Genomic DNA, 17,433 nt, shown 5'->3' with positions numbered 1-17,433 from the left:
GCAGACAGCAAGGGACCAACAAACAGATACCAACAAAAAGAATGTCCACACCTTTATCTCCGCTGCTCTGTCAGGCATCTGTGGCTGCTCTGATCCTTCCTCTGCTTGGCCCCACCCAAGATGGCGTCTCCTGGAGCAGCTGAGCGTCCTGAACCAGCAAGCAATAGATTTCTTACTTCTGCCACAAACTCGCCCAGCTGTAAGTCTTCCAACCTTCTAAATATTCCTTTATATGTGGTCCAGAGTTCTGGGACCATCCCCTGAGCCTGCTTGGTCCTGTATTCTGTGTTGTTGCCAGCGGAGCTCCTCACTGCACTTTCACCCGATCTGCCATCTTGTTTGTTCCATAATTATCTTTTAATTCAATTTTTTCACAAATATTGGAAGCCCCGTTGTAGATCTTCAGGCTTTCTTCCGAGGCTTCTGTGGATGGGCTCCAACCTCCCATCTTTTGCATAGCAGCCCAGTGCTTAACTATTTGCACCACTCAGGGACTCTACCACTATCTACCATCTGCATACCATGGTGACTTTATTAATCATTATTCCTAAAAGTTAAATGTGGGTACCCCAAAGATCTCATTTTCCCTGTATATCAGTGGCCTACCCTGGTGCATTGCTCAAAATGTCACAAAAAACACAATTCAAAAGCAAGGGAGAAACTTCCTATGTACCTAACAATGATGGAACGGGTAAACTAAACACGGTTTAGTTTGATGGATTATCATCTTGCCATTTAAAAACACAACAAAGACTACTAGGGTTTTGTCTGGTTTTCTGCATGCATGTTTTATTTTATACTAATATGTTGAAAACAATGACCATGGTAATATAGGAGACAACTATGTGGTAATATAAGAGATACTTACGCTATAAGAACGTCTTCAGAGGGTAGAATACAAGTGCTTTTGTATCCTTTGACTTACCAAAACTATCCCTGTGGCAGAGGGTCATGGCTTTGCTCACAGCTGTGAGAAGGAAATTCCATCTTAGCTGGAAGCTGGCAGCCAATTTGATAAACTCCTCTTTGCTTCTACTTGGCTATTAAATTTTTGTGAGAAAAAACACTGGGGTTTATGATAACGTCAAGCAGAACAGTGTGTTTTCAAATGCGCACATTTGTCAAGTACAGGCATTTTTAAAGGACTAAACTCCAACAGGAAGACAAAATGATGTGAAGGCCGAGAACTAAGGCAAGCATGCCTGCGTAGGGCCTATTTCTGGTCTTGCTCCATCCCCTGTGGCGTCGATTCCAGGGCAGACCCTTTGAAGTTGGTGGAGAGTGAGAAGGGTGGTGGGAGATTGGCCTACTTTTGAAAATCCCCACATGATCTTTAAAATGAGGTCACTTGTGAAACGCAACGGAGAAATGCTGCGGGGGCAAACTCCAGTCTACTTGGAAATAGCTACCAAGGGGGTTGGTGAATATTTGATATGTCCACTTCAGCATGCTAAGTCTGATTATAAGAAAGGGCACCAAATTCCACAACGATGGAAAGTAACATTTTTTTGTTTCAAACTGGCCACTATGCGTTAATGATCCCAGGACCAGAAGTCCCGCCCCCTCCTCCAGCGTATAACAGATCTGAAAAGCACTCAAGTTTCCTCCTCAGGTGGACCACAACATTCTCTCCATTGAGATCTACTTGCATCTTACTCTAAACTGACTACCAAAAAACGAGTTGCCTTCAAAGAGCCGCTAACTCATGGCGACCCCACGTGCTCCATAGGGTTTTCAATGGCTCATTTTTCGGTAGTAGATTCCCAGGTTTTTCTTCTGGTGCGTTTCCACTATCCTTTTAGTTAGCAGCCAAGCATGTTAACTGTTTGCACCACCCAAGCTAAACCAGTTCTGTCAAGTCAATTCTGATTCACGGCGACCCTGCCTATATTGGAGCAAAACTGTATTGTATAAAACTATACTGGAGCTAAGATTGCAGCCAAGAAAATCCTTTGGATTTTCTTGGCTGCAATCTTAGTACAGGAATCCTGGTGTGGCGCTGTGAGTTAACGTGCCAGACTGCAAAGTCGTTTGAACTACAAGGTCGGTGGTTCAAGCTCACCAGTCACTCCTTGGAAACCCTATACAGTGTTGCTATGGGTCGGAATCAACTCAATGGCACTTAACAACAACAACAATCTTGTCACAAGGAGCCCTAGTGGCACAGTGGGCTAACTGGTCACTGGCCACTCCGCAAGGAGAAAGATATGACAGAAAGATATGCTTCTGTAAAGATAAGATTCAGAAACTCTATGGGGGCACTCCTACTGTGTCCTATGAGTTGGAATTGACTTGCTGGCAGTGGGTTTGGTTTGGTTTAACCTTTACAGAAGCAGATCGATAAGCCTTCTTCCATGGGGCTCTAATGGGTGGGTTCAAACTAGGAGTCTAGCGTAAAACCTTTTTGCCAAGCTTTTGTACCACCCAAAGGACTCCACATTTAGTACAAACCAATGGGACCTGTGATCATCAAGTGTATATGGTGAAGTGAATGCCCCTGAGTCGTATGCTGTGTGGACCTTCTACTGAACTTAAAAGCATTTCTTTGATGATGAATGGTGGAGACTGATTGGACAAGAGAAAATGCCCTTTCTTGTCTGTATTCCTCTTCTCTTCTCTCTCACTGGAAGTGCACAATGTACAAGAGGATTGCCTGAGCTTCGGGCGATTTTGACCTCCCATAGGGAGCAGCATTTCACTGGCAGCATTTTGCTCCCACGCCTTCTTGATTCTTGCTTCTTGACCCCTGAAATGGGGTTCTTAGGACAACGCTTGGTGTCCAATGGGGGATTTTAAGTTGAAGTGACATTGAGAATGGATACTCTCTGGACAATCAGCACTTCCCCTCTGCACAACTGCTTAGACCTGGACCACAAACAATACTGAGTCCTCTTCTGATCACCACCACAGTGTGACACTTCCTGGTCCTCCATTTAGAAGTTATATTTGGGATCACGACAAAGTTAGCCTTTCCCTCTGCTAGCGTGCCACCAGATGCTCACAAGTGCAGCCATTAGTCACCCCTGACAGGCTCCAGAGCTTTCGCTTGAACAGCCTGAGTATTTTATTGACAATCGGCAGTTTTTTTAATTAGCTAAGCTGTTTTACAAAAACATGCCCTTCAAAGCCATAGAGTTATAAAAACACCATTTTTTCTAACATGCCTCATTTGTGAAGGCTGAAGATAGGATGACGGGGGCTTGGCAAACACGGACTGGTGGTTTAAATCTAGGACAAGACTGTCGGGCTATTTCTAGGCTGTGTTTGTATTAATGATCTCAGCGGACTTATCTTGGTTGAAGTGATAGGCTGAGTGAGAATCCAAAAGCACGTAACAGTCTATTGAAAGTGTTTATCAGTGATGATTCCTAAATCTTCAGCTATAAAATGAATACTAGTCTCAGTAGCAATGCAATGCTAGACATGCTACTGCTGTTATAATTAAACTAGGCTTACGACCAAAAAAGAGGAATAAAAACCACACAGAAGCTAGAATGGTTATGTTTACAAGCAAAGCAAAGATAGGACAGAGATCCTGCCAAAGGTTGGAATGGACTTCCATGCTTCGTCCTGAAATTTTGATTCATCTCTCTGAGGTTGACGACTCCCAATTCTCTTGCAGTCTCTGTGGACTCGTTAATGATTTCTGCCCTTTACCTAGACTGAGAGGACAGGAGAATGGACAAGGCTAGCCTGTCATGGAAAATGGGAATGGCAAGAAATGGCTTGAGGGAGAAAGTAGAAGTTGTGTTCCTGGTTGCAGGTTCTCAGAGACTCTGATCTCTGTTCAAGATTGTCTGTTTCTTCTCCCCTATCCTGTTGTTGTTAAGTGTCTTCGAGTCAGTTCTAACTCATTGCGACCCTAAGCAGCTGGTGGGTTTGAACGGCCGACCTTCTGCTGATACAGGCCTTCATTTTCTTCCATCTGCACACTTTTTGCACAGTTCTCTCTCCTGAATGCCTTGTTTCTTGTTCTCAGCTGTACTCTCCCAATTCAGATCCCAGTTTAGGTCTCAGGTCCCACTACACAGGCTTTCCCAACTGCTTCAGCCTTCAGGAAAGATGACACCTTAGAATGTCAGAGCACTAGAGCTCCAAGCTCCCTGCCCAACCACTGCTCACTGGTGGTGAGGGTGCAGTGATTTCATCACAAGCATTCTCAGCTCTTCAAGGTGTGATTGTTGATGAAAAGGGTGAAAATGAGACAGCCGACTTCTAGTCAAGTAACTCTCAAGTAGCACATTGATCAGAAGGGCCAGATTCACTCAGATTGACAACCAGCTCATCTTTGAAGGTTTGAAACCAAGCCAGACACCTGAACATGTCTGTATGTCTTCTTGGAACATGTCCACAGAACACCCAGACAACTGCTTTCCTTCTCAGCCAGATATAGCTCTTCATCCACACTCACAATTGGCCTACTCAGATACATTTACCTGTACACACACATTGACCCCCACACAAATACGTGCACCTGCACACATACACACACACATTCACGTATGTGTCCATACACTCACCCATGTGCACACAAACCTATCTAGGGATGCACATACCCACCCTCACATTCACCTTCACATATGCTAATCCATGCACACACAAGTCCATACATGGATACAGACACTCACACATACACTCAACTGTGCACACACAAGTCCACCCACATATGCTCACTTATACACAATACTCCCCTGCACACCCATGTTCACCTGTGCACAGTCATGCTCGTCTGTGCATCAGACATACACATTCACTTGTTTGCATGACGTGCCTGTTCTCTGCGTCTCCGCCATGCTTTTAAAGTCAGCCCACACACCCTGTCCTGCACACCCGTGCAAGCCTTAACAGGTTCTTGCAAAAGCTTGAGAGAAACCTTTTTTGTACTACAAAGTAATGGGCACTTGGTGCTATGCTTCTCCTAAAGTTATCAACACCCACTTCTTTGCTTTAAAACAAGAAAACTCAAAGCAGTTCTGTACCTGGAAGACAAATGCTTGGAGATTTGAAGACAGAGAGTTTAGGAATACACTGAGATCTGTTGATGTTCCCAGCAAAGAAATTAAACTGCTTAAACCTGTTAAAAAACAGAACAGAAGAAAACAAACAAAAAGATTGCAGGCAATGTAATAGAGTTCTCAGGTATTTGTAGATGAGGTAACCTAGGAACAACATCTAGACAATACTAGTTCAAAGGAACTCCCTGAGGCTTCACATTAATTTTGAACACAAAGGATGAATTCAAGTGCAGAGTTTGTCCCTTCTGTGGTCATCTAGTTCAGACTCATAGGGTTATGCCTGTTGCTAAGCACCTCTGACACCTGTTGGAATGGAAAGAAGTATTTTGAAATAAAAACTCCACCTTGTAATTATACAGAACCTGCCTTCAGATGAGCTCACGGCACGGTGCAGACATGACCTCACCGGTCCTGGACATTTTCGTAAGACGCGCAGTTTATTAATGCCACTTACCGGGCAGTGGAAATCAAAGCAGCTGAGAGAGTCAAGAGCTTTGCCTGTGGGTACGCGCTCAGTTGGTGCCGACCTGAGGGTGGGACCCCTTTGTGTATGACATCAGGTCTTGAATGCTCCACCTGGGCAGGCACCAGTGAGTGGGAGAGAATGACTCCCAAACTTTTAGAATGCCAATGCATACCAGGCAGGGTTGAGTTGATTGCTGTTACCCCGAGTGGAGGCTTGGTCAGTGTTGGTCAGTGTTCAGGGGCTACAGGTGTCTCTGCTGCGTTCTGCGCCCTCCTGGGCACGAAGGACACGCAGTACGCCCACAGGAGTACAGGAATCAGCAGGCCAGCTGGAAAGCACCTGGGGTCGGGGGCACATACCCTCCTGGGCCTCCACTGGGCTTTGACTGAAGGCAAGAGGAGGGCTTGGGAGACCATCTAGGATTTAAAATGTTTTTTGGTGGGGGAGTCAATAACCTAGGGGGAGATCTTTTGAGAACTGCATACTCAGAATTGCTGTCAGCAGCTACTGGCCTGCAGGTGTAGGGGCTATCCTTTTAGAGGCTGAATTGGTTTGAGGGGGAGGGTCTTGGGGAGAATCTGGGACAGCCAGGGCAATAGGGGCCAGGGCAATAATCTCCAGACAGGAGATGAAAGGGTGGACAGAGGTTGTTCATTAACCTTATTTATGGTTGTATTTTAGTTATTTTAATAACTGGTACAGATCTACGTCAAGGTCAAAGACAGAATGGGCTGGTTTATTGGCAGTGCTTTTGTGTAGTCCTGATTCCAAGTATCCATCGAGTCATGGGATACTTACTACAGTGCTCTACATGCCAGCCACTATGCTGGGCTTTTCAAGATGCATAGCTGACAACCTGAAGGAGCTCACCGCTTACTGGGAGGAAGCTTTAAACAACTGAGTGCACAGGGGATTGTTTGTTGTTGTTGTTAAGTGCCATAGAGTCAGTTCTGACTCACAGTAATCCTGTATGGGTTTCCGAGGAGCAGCTGGTGAGTTTCAACCACCGACCTTGCACTTCAAATCAACCTTGCGGTCCAGCGCATTATCCTGCAGCGTCACACCAAGGTTGTTGTTATTGTTAAGTGCCATAGAGTCGATTCTGACTCATAGTGACCCTGTATAAGTTTCCAAGGAGTGGCTGGTGAATCTGAACTGCTGATCTTGCAGTTCAAACCAACCTGTCATCCAGTGCTTACTCAAAGAGCCACACACGATTGGTGGTGGTGGTTATGTGCCGTGGAGTCAGTTCCGACTCATAGTGACTCTGTACAGGGTTTCCAAGGCTGTAAATCTTTATGGGAACAGAAAGCCTCATCTTTCTCCTGTGGAACAGCTGGTGGCTTCGAACTGCTGTCCCTGAGATTAGCAGTCCAATTCGTAACCACTACGGGATTAGAGTGTCTTAAATCTTTTTGAGGCAATTTGGTGGAGAGGACCTGGGGAGCCCAGAAACTTCCATAGGCCAGCGTACAGAGGCCTGGGCTTTCTAGAGGCTCTTACTCTAGCAGGAGAGGATCTTAAATCTTCTGTAGTTCTTCCTGAGTGACGTTTCCTTGGCTCTTATTCTCAATGCTATCTCTGAGCTCTCTATAGAAGGGAGTTGATTTCTCATTTTGCATGAAAAGTCATTACCATTACCAGCTAGCAGAGGACAAGAATATCCACATGCCTAATATCACTTGTTGATAAAGTAATGAAATGCACACCGTGAAAGCACAGTTGTTAAGAAATATATATATATATCACTTGTTGATAAAGTAGTGAAATACATATTGTGAAAGTACAGTTGTTATACTTCATGTTGCTAAAAATAATACTTGAAGACGCTAACAGCAATGACACCATTAGTTGGCAAGGCAGAGAATGAAGTAAATCCAACTCAGACATGTTAGGAGAGATGCTGTTGAATCAGGGCAGGGACAAGATAGATTGCAAAATTACTATTTTTTCAAATGAGATATTCCAGGTTGATTTCCAGAAATTAATATTGTCAAGTGGTAACCACAGTCATATTTGTATATTCATTCATTAGCTAAACATGTATATATTATTGATACCACATTAGGCATTTGGGTAGGCTCTGGGTGTACAGGGTCACTAAGTGTTCCCGGGGCATTCAGTGTCCCCTACAGAAAAGATGCATGAGCGGATAAATGATAATAAACCAAAAACCCCAAACTGATTGGTTTTGAGTCAATCTGACTCAGGGCACCCCCATGTGCTACAGAGTAGAACTGGATTCCATGAGGTTTTCTTGGCTGGAATGTTTGCCAGGCCTTTTTTTCTGCAGTGCTGCTGGATAGGTTAGTAGTAAAGCACAAACTGTCCTACCCAGACCCATTGCTGTTGAGTTGATTCCAAGTCATGGTGACTACAGACCTGACAAAGCAGAGCTGCTTCATTGTTTTCTTGGCACTTAACAACAACAATCTTGACTTGATGGCACCTGACAACAACAACATTTGTGGAAGCAGACCCCCACTCCTTTCTTTCATGGTACTGCTGCGTGGGTTCGAACCCCTAACCTTCTAGGTTAGAAGCTGAACGCAAACGATCCAGGAACCTTTACATGATAATGTTGTTGTTGTTAAGTGCCTTCGAGTCGGAGCCGACCCATAGCGACCCTGTACAGGGTTTCCGAGGGTGTAAATCCTTACGGGAGTAGAAAGCCTCATCTTTCTCCCGCGGAGCTGCTGGTAGTTTCGAACCACTGACCTTAAGGTTCGCAGCCCGATTCGTAACCACTACGCTACCAGAGCTCCTTAATATCAGGGAGTAAATAACATTCTACTCTCTACTAAGAAATTCATAAATGAGTGACAGCCATGCTAGCCCCAAATATATACCGAACACTTCAATAAAGAATGTTGAAGAAGAAAAATTACATTTCATCTCAGTGTTGTTCTCCAAGTCATCCATGTCCCTGGGGTTAGCAGGTAGGGCTTTCTTAGAAATATCCAAAGGGCTTTGACTGAGAATGGCATGTAGATCCGACTTCAAAATGTTGACTCTCCTGCTATTTTTCAGTACCAATCTCATAGTCTAGAGGTGTTAGGAGAGCACAGAAGAATATTTAATTATAGTGCTGTGTTTCATTTTACTTTTGCTTACTTAGCCCCTTCTCCAAATTACCAATATTGTTTTATTAAATAGCAGGGAAAGTGAATTTGAATATTACTCATGAACATGGCCTCCTAGATGACAATTTAAATATTCGAGTGTCGCGTGTTCTAGAACTGCCTTTCTGAACATTAACAGCCTTGTCCTGGGCTGTCAGGATGTGCAGCTCCTCTCCCTGTTTCTAACCCCTGCACCCCACTCAACCAGCTAAATCCCTCTACAGGGGAACACAGCGAGTGATGATCATCTGTAAGAAAGGGTGTGACCCCAAAGAGGTTGCCAAGAGTTGACTGATGCCCAGGGGAGGCTGTGGAGATTCTGAAACTGTATCTGCCTTTTCTCTTGGGAGCCTTGGACAATGAATTTAGTCTTTGTGAGCAGACATCCACTGCTGTTAAATAGGGAATACCTCACCCCTGACATGTCTGCAGTGCGTAGGATGAGCACTCAGTCATCCTCACAGTAGCCCTGTGAGCAGGCACTGTGTTTATAAACCTGATGCTGTACTGTCTGTAGCGACCCACATGTGTCTAAACAGTTTAGCATTAGTGACTAACTTTTCAGAAGTAGGTTGCCAGGCCTTTCTTCTGAGCTTCCTCTGGGGTGGGCCAGAGCCTCTCAGCTCTCAGTTAGCAGCGGAGCACATTAACTGTTTGTACCACCCAGAGGAGGAAGCCAAGGACACTGGAGTGTTAAGTTAGCTTTCCCAAACGTCAGTAAGTGTGCCGCTTCAGTTGGTGAGATGAGGGTATTGCTGCAGGGTAAGTAAATACCAGAACTGACTGAATCACGAATGTGCAAGTGCAGGCCAGTGGGTCATGTGGATGTATGGTGGTCTGACAATCCCAGTGAAACTCCAGTCTAGGGAAAGTTCTGTGCCAGGAAGATGGAGACAGGCAAACAGAAGGACAAACTGAATCCCCATCACTGAGAGTGATGTGGAGTGGACTTGGACTGAAAGTCCCATAGCTCTGTTCTAACCTGGTGCCCATAGAATTTCAGAGTAGATTCTTGGTGGTCCATGTATGGTATTTTAGAATCTTTTTTAAAAAATTCAATCCTTCTCTACTTTCCTTTAAAACTGAAGCTACGAGATCCCCTCAGGAGTGGAAACGTTAGGGTTGAGGAATCTGGCTGTCTGACATTAAAAGTCCACAGGGCCTTGTGGAGTGTAGAGGGGCCTGTCTGATCTAGGCTTTGCTATGATACCCTTTCACCTCTGACCCTGCTGTTCACATGCATGGGTGCGCCTCAGAGAGGGAGCTACCACCTGCTCTGAGGCTCTCAGTTGTCACTTAAGGAAATTGCTTTCTTCCCTGATGCCTGGTTGGCTGACACATACCTTTGCCATGTTGGAAAGGTAGGTCTTTCTTCTTAGTCTTTTGACAAACACAGTGACTTCTGTTAAGAACAATACACAGTGCCATTACTGATCCTATAACTTCATATTCTATGAAGGATAGTCGGGAAGATAGTGGGGTGCACACGGGGCTTCAAAAAGCATGTGATTAATAGAATCAAAAGGTACTGGGATTTTCCCATGATCTTTTGGAAGCCCTCTCACACAAACTAGCTGCCGTTGAGTTGGTTCTGACTCATGGCAGCCAAATCTGTGTCAGAGCAGAAGTGTGCACCCTGGGGTTTTCAGTGGCTGCTTTCTGGAAGTAAATCACCAGCTCTTTCTTCCAAGGCACCCCTGGATTTACACAAACCTCTAGCCTGTCAGTTAGCAGCCAAGTACATGACCTTGGACTCCAATGACAGAAAGGGGAAGATAAAAAGAAAACATAAAGGGTGAGGGAGCACTCCTTTAAAAGCATTCGTCTACTCATTTGACAAATATTCATAAATGGTCACTCTGTGGTCCGAACTGGGCCTTTGTTCACTAAGTTTTTGCTGAGCTGATGGATAAAGGGGGCAATCTCTACTTTCACTCAAAGGCCTCCCCATCTGGAGGATGGGTCACCAGATACACCAACACTTTCCCAACAGTGCGGGATACATGCTTCTCCTGCCATGAGAGAGCACACGGAGGAGGAACCCACTTGGCTCAGGGAAGGAAGAAGCCTGATTGGAAGAAGATATCGGAAAGGCTTCAGTTAGCAGGTCGCATTTAATCTGGGCATTAATGTGTTAGTAGGAGTTAGCCAGGGGAATGAGGATGGAGGAGGAGAGGCAGTCCAGATACAGCGAAGGGCAACATGAGCCTGAAAACTAACTGCTGACTGATGGGAGAGCAGCCATATGGAACCAGTTTCTTTCTTTCCTGTAGGGCATCTTTTCCACATACCCCCAACGAGATGGATTGGCTAAATGGCAGCATCGATGGACTCAAGCGTGGCAACAGTAGTGAGGTTGGCCCAGGATCGGGCAGTGTTTTGTTCTGCTGTGCATAAGGTCACTATGAGTTGGTACCGACTTGATGGCACCTAACAACAACAACAACCTCTTACGAGGAGCCCTGGTGTGGCGCTGTAGGAAAAGCACTGAACCATAACATTGGTTTTAACCGCAAGGTTGTTGGTTCAAACTCACCAGCCGCTGCTCAGAAACCCCATGCAGGGTCACTAGGACATGGAGTCCACTCGACAGCACTTAACAACAACCACCCCTTATCTAGAAACCAACCCAGTTGCTGTGGCGTCATTTCTGACTTATAGCCACCCCAGGTGTGCAGAGTAGAACTGCTCCATGGGGTTTTCAGGCCTCTGGAAGCACATTGCTAGGCCTTTCTTCTGATGCATCTCTGAGTGGGTCCAAATTGTCAACCTTGTGGTTAGTAGCTAAGCACTTAACTGCTTGCACCTCCCAAAGGCTTCCCTAACTTCTTGGACCTGTCAGGATCCATTTTATGAGGGAAAGGTAAAAGGATGTGGATGAATCAGCTCATGACTCCCTCACTGGCACAAAGAAAAAGTCAGACAACTTGAATGGGCCAGGCCTTATGGATTAGAGGGGAAGAGAAAGTTATTTAGCAGCCGGAATGTCTGCTTTGTTTGAAAGTTCAATATGTCTCATACTCCTACAGAACTTATTTACTCTTTTCATGAAACTTACCTTTGAGTTTGGAAATCTGTAAGAGGGCTGGGAAGCCTTCCAGAGCATTAAGTAACCACAGTTTAAATTTCTTACTAAATAACCGGACAGATTTCAGGTACTGAATAGGAACATCTTCCAAGAAGTCATGAAGGAGAATGTCTTCGATGCCCTGTAACGAGAGTGCCAACCATTGTGAATCTGCTGGTCAGTGCAGGTCCCCTCCAATTACAAGTGACCAACAGACACATGTCTCAAACTCAAACATCTGCAGCTACTGGACAGACCAAGAGGAGTCTGAGGCAGAGGTCCCTACCTGCAGACAGGTGGTGGCTGCCTCCATCTGCCCCCATCTGCAGAGCAGCCACACCCATTCCAAACCACTCATTACCATTTAGAAAATCAAGCTGCTGGGGCTAGACTTGGAATATTTGGCAAAGAATTTAAAATATTGATAACCGATTCAAATTAAAAACAAAACAATAATGCCTGCTAATATTTTGTTGTTGTTCAGTGCCTTCAAGTTGGTTCCAACTCATAGCGATCCTGTATAGATAGGGTTTCTGAAGGATGGCTGATGAGTTTCAACCTCCAATCTTACGGTCGAGTGCTTGCCCTATGACACCAAACCAGCCAATCCTAGGGAAGTCAAATGAAACTTATTTAAGGGTTGACCTGAGCCTTTAGTTTTCAAGTTTTGTGTTAAAAATCTTAAAAATACTCTCGGCAACCTAAGACAGAGCCATTGCCATGCTGCAATGAGTTTCGATGACGGGTAAGACTGAGGAATTTGCACTGACCGTCTAAGACAGGCAGCGTCCCTTAAACAAATAATAAATAAGGGGGAATCTGATGCAGACTGCAGACTCGGTCAGGAGTTCAAGTCCCTGTGGGCCCAAGCGTTGCTGACCGTCCAAACCATAGGCTCTGAGGATCAGACTTTAGCCACCTAGCAGACATAGCAAAATGTCCCTTATCTGATTATTCAGTTATGCTGGTTAGTAATTCCATACATGAGCCCTGGATACCCACAGATAAATGTAAAAACCTTCCCTAAAAGCCGAGACTGTAAATTCCAAAAAGGCAAAGTTTTTCCCCAAAAAAAGCTAAAGAGGATAGAGAGAAACTCTGTTAACTGATGGTATGTGGAGGGGATTATAATCAATGTAATGAAACAATGTATATGAATGTTTGAATGTGAAACCGATGATGTGCCCTGAAAACTTTCACTCAATCCACAATAAAAACCTTAAAAAAATAATCTTAAAAATACTATATTATTTCCTAAAAAACAGAGCAAAAAATGATGTTGATGACTAGTTGAAGAAGGACACATTTTCACTGCAGCAATGATATAATACTGGTCCCCCAAATAAAAGAATCAATTTAGAGACAGACCTTGAAAAAAAAATCCCAGGAATCACACTGATTCTAAAGCATTTATTCCAAATACTCATTTTTTAAAAAAATGTAAAGCTACTAGAGCAAGAAATTTGACTTTGTTCAAGGATGATCACTGGTTCTGGAACCACAGGCCACTACGTGTGTTGGCTTTTTCTTTACCTGAGGCAACGCAGACATTCACTGATTTCAAAAAGAAAAGCTAGATTTTAGACAGAGATCAGAAGGATTACGGTCCCTCAGCCACACTGTTCACTCCACTGAGGGCATGAAGTCCACAGAGATTGCAGAGAGGGAGGGCGGTGGGTCTGCCCTCAGCATTTGATATCAGTTTCTAAGAGGACAGGAAGCAGCAGTTCACACAGACGTCTCCTTACCTTATACAGCTGTGCATCGTAGCATTTAAAGAGCTGGCACACGTCAGGCAAAGACATAAACAGGACCATGTCTTGTTGTAGGGATTTCCAGAAAGAAGTCAGCAAACCCCCCACCTGATACAAATAATAGAACAGATCACCAAAAGCTCATTTGTGTCTACTGAGACTTGGTTGTTGCTGTAGTTAGGTGTTGTTGATTCGGACTTACAGTGACCCTGTATGGGTTTCTGAGGCTATAAAACTCTGCAGGACCCGAAAGCCTCATTTCCCCCCCTATGGAACAGCTGGTGAGCTTGAACTTCCGACCTTGTGGTTAGCAGTCCAGTGCTTATTCTAAAGAGACACAATGCTCCCCTAGTGAGACTAATCATCCATATATATGTAATCAGCCTCAAAAGATAGTAGGGGAAAAAAAAAAAGATAGTGGGATTACATTTTGTTCCAACAAGTGTAAAGCTTTGTCTTGAGCAACTGTTCCAAGTTGTAGTTTAGAAGTGTTCTTTCTAGCAACCCATGTCAGTGGGGTGGGATTATGTGGAATTTATTTTCATGAGCAATTTCTGGACGGGAAAGTGTTTCTGGCCACTAGGGGGCTCCTGTCGATTATACTAGGATGCAGAATGGACTACAGGTGAAGATAATAGTTCCCAGTGTTTATTGACTAGTGAATCCATCAAATATCTTTCAGCTCAGAAAGATGTATATGACATGAAATTAGAATGTAGCTAAGGGCTGAATCCACCTAAGGTGAGATTCTACACAGGAGCATATGAACCTTCTTTAAAGATTATGATATGGATAACTTCTGTAGAGGAATAAAATATTAGGTTGCTTTCTTTCCCTTCTTCCCTCACCCCCCTCCCTGGGGCCAGTTTCTGTGTTGTCTTTTCATATTCCGTTAAATCAGGAGGCCAATTGGAGTTGCCGGGTAACAAAAATATGTGCCGTTTGGGGATTTCTTTAGTCTTAGGTATTCTGAGAGAAAACAACCCAGTTTTCTCTTCCCCAATGCTAAAACCGCTTGCTGTTGAGCCGGTTCCAACTCATGGTGGCCCCATTTGTGTCAAAGTACAATTGTGTTCCATAGGGTTTTCAGTGGCAAAATTTTCAGAATAGATCAGTAGGCTTTTTTTCAGAGGCATCTCTGGGTGGATTTGAACTGGCATCTTTTGTTGAGCAGTTGAGTGCATTAACTATTAGGAGCTATTGTCCTGTGCAGGTCTTCAAGCATTTTAGAAGGGAGTTCAGGTCCAGTTCTTAAGTTACATGCACATGTGTTTCTGAAATCCTGTTTTTAGGGACACTACTTCTAAGTGAAGGAGCTCTGGTAGCGTAGTGGTTACGAATCGGGCTGCAAACTGTAAGGTCAGCAGTTCAAAACTACCAGCTGCTCCAAGGGAGAAAGAGGAGGCTTTCTGCTCCCATAAAGATTTACAGCCTCGGAAACCCAGTTCAGGGTCACTACGGGTCAGAGCCGACTCAACGGCACTTAATAACAACAACAACAACTTCTAAGTGAATGGGAGAAAGAGGAGGCTTTCTGCTCCCATAAAGATTTATAGCCTTGGAAACCCTGTACAGGGTCGCTATGAGTCGCAACCGACTCCACGGCACACAGCCACCACTTCTAAATAAAAGCTTCTCTAAAAAGACTTACATATATCTAACGAAAAATAGAGTCATGTGACGACCAGGATTTCTGAATCCTTTTACTCTCAGATGGGCAGTGTTAGAACAGGGACCCTCTGTGCTTGGTGGGTTTGAATGTGACCATTCACAGGCTCATCTGTCCTAATTCTCTCACCAGCCATATCCAAAGCTATCAAATCTTGTGTTTTTCTCAAAAATAATTTCTACTCTGTCTTCCTTTCTCTCTGTTGTCATTCTCACTGCTTCAGACCCAGTGCTCATCTTTTCTGACCTTGATTATGACAAAATCCCCTCATTACCCTCTCTTATCCAGTATGAACAATCTTATGTCAAACCTCACATTGTGGTTGCTGTTGTTAAGACATACACCGACTCTGTATAGGATTTTCTGAGGAATGTCTGGTGGGCTTGAACCTCCGTCACCTCCCATACTATCATACTATCTGGTAAATGTATTAGAATTCCTAGCACCGGTCTGCATCCCAATGGCTTCTCTCCTTTAGAGATAGTAAGTGTAGCCACGGTGACTTCTCAGCGTGTCGTGCTTGTGAATATCTTGGTGCTTTTGCCGGCATGTTTGTTTCCACCTGGGATCCATTCCCACCTCATCTTCTGTGTATCGAACCTCTGCTTTTCCTACTGGACACAACAACAACATGGTCTCTTTTGAAAGCACTCCCTAGCCTTCTCTGTTACTCTGACTCTGGGCACCCAGAATATTCTAATCACACTGCTATTCTACAACTTGTCATATTGTATCATGTTGTTGTTGTTGTTAAGGACTGTTGAGTTGGTTCTGACTCATAGCAACCCTATATAAGGTTTCTGAGGAATGGCTGGGTTTGAACCGCTGACATTGAAGTTAGTAGTCTAGTACTTATCATACAGCACCACACCAGGATTCCTGTTACATCATATTTATGGGCTTATAATGCTCCTTTTATTGACAGACCATAAGCTTCTCTGGCTTTGTGGAGAATACCTTAGTTTCAGAAATGGTATCAGTTGGAGGTAAGAATTAAATAAATATTTGAGTGAGTGAGTGAAGAAAGGAAGGAATACACCCAACACATCCAATGTGAATGGGTGTTCAAACATCTTAGTCTATCATTCAGTTGGCCAGGCAGCTGTCTTTCAAATTTCTTGGCATAGATGAGTGAGTGCTTCCAGTGCTGCATCAGCTTGTTGAAAGATTTTAATTTGTATTCTATCAATTACCAGTGCTTTGTTCTTTGCCAATGCATTCAATGCACCTTGGACTTCTTCCTTCAGGATCATTGGCTCTTGATCATATGCTACCTCCCGAGATGGTTGAACATTGACTGTTTCTTTTTGGGACAGTGACTCTGGGTATTCCTTCCATCTTCTTTCGATGCTTTCTACATCATTCAATATTTTGCTCATGGTGGTGGTGGTGTGCCATGGAGTTGGTTCTGACTTACAGAGACCCTGTATAGGGTTTCTGAGGCTGTAAATGTCTATGGGAGCAGAAAGCCTCATCATTCTCCCATGGAACTGCTGACCTTGAGGTTAGCAGCCTGACTCAAAACCAATATGCTACCAGAAATCCTTCAATACTTCAAGTTGAAGTTTGAATTTTTTCTTCAGTTCCTTCAGCTTGAGAAATGCTGAGTGTGTTTCCCCCTTTTGGTTTTCTAACTTCAGGTCTTTGCACATTTCATTATAAAATTTTCCTTTGTCTTCTCGAGGTGACCTTTGCAAATTTCTGTTCAGCTCTTGTACCTCCTCACTTCTTCCATTTGCTTTAGCATCTCTACATTGGAGAGAAAGTTTCAGTGTCTCTTCTGACATCCATCTTCGTCTTTTCCTTCTTTGTTGTCTTCGTAATGATCTTTTGTCTTTTTCCTGTATGCCATTCTTGATGTCATCTCATAACTCTTCTGGTCTTCAGTCTTTAGTGCCTACTGCATCAAATCTGTTCTTCAAATGATCTCTAAATTCAGGTGGAGTATATTCAAGGCTCTTGTGGACTTGTTTTCATTTTCTTCAGGTTCAGTCTGAATTTGCATATGAGCAATTGATGGTCTGTTCCACAATCTATTCCTGGCCTTGTTTTGCCTGATGATATGGGGTTTTTCTACCGTCTCCTTCCTCAGATGTAGTCAATTTGATTTCTGTGCATTCCATCTGGTCAGGCCCATGTGTACAGTTGTCTTTTATGTTGTTTAAAAAAGGCATTTGCAATGAAGAAGTCATTGGTTTTGCAAAATTTTATCATGTGATCTCCAGCATAGTTTCTATCACCATGGTCATATTTTCCAACTACTAATCTTTGTATCTAACTTTTGCATTCCAATCACCAGTAATTTTCTATACATCTTGATTTCATGTTTGATCTATTTCA

The 17,433-nt window shown here is 43.9% G+C and overlaps 1 protein-coding gene across 1 annotated transcript in view; it reads right to left on the bottom strand.

The window, feature by feature from the left end:
- The window catches only part of RFX8 (RFX family member 8, lacking RFX DNA binding domain), a 164,314-nt gene that overhangs the window by 20,323 nt on the left and 126,558 nt on the right, over positions 1-17,433 (bottom strand). The window contains exons 8-13 of the mRNA XM_006870767.1: positions 13,419-13,532; positions 11,662-11,812; positions 9,947-10,005; positions 8,370-8,526; positions 4,980-5,074; positions 926-1,040 (exon numbers count right to left, since the gene is read on the bottom strand). Of these exons, the coding sequence (XP_006870829.1) occupies positions 926-1,040; positions 4,980-5,074; positions 8,370-8,526; positions 9,947-10,005; positions 11,662-11,812; positions 13,419-13,532 (691 nt within the window). The remainder of the gene's footprint in view (positions 1-925; positions 1,041-4,979; positions 5,075-8,369; positions 8,527-9,946; positions 10,006-11,661; positions 11,813-13,418; positions 13,533-17,433) is intronic.

Source organism: Chrysochloris asiatica, unplaced genomic scaffold (assembly GCF_000296735.1).
Source record: "Chrysochloris asiatica unplaced genomic scaffold, ChrAsi1.0 scaffold00150, whole genome shotgun sequence".
Lineage (NCBI taxonomy): Eukaryota > Metazoa > Chordata > Mammalia > Afrosoricida > Chrysochloridae > Chrysochloris > Chrysochloris asiatica.
Note: the sequence above shows the minus strand (reverse complement) of the source record. Positions and strands in the feature narration are given on the sequence as shown.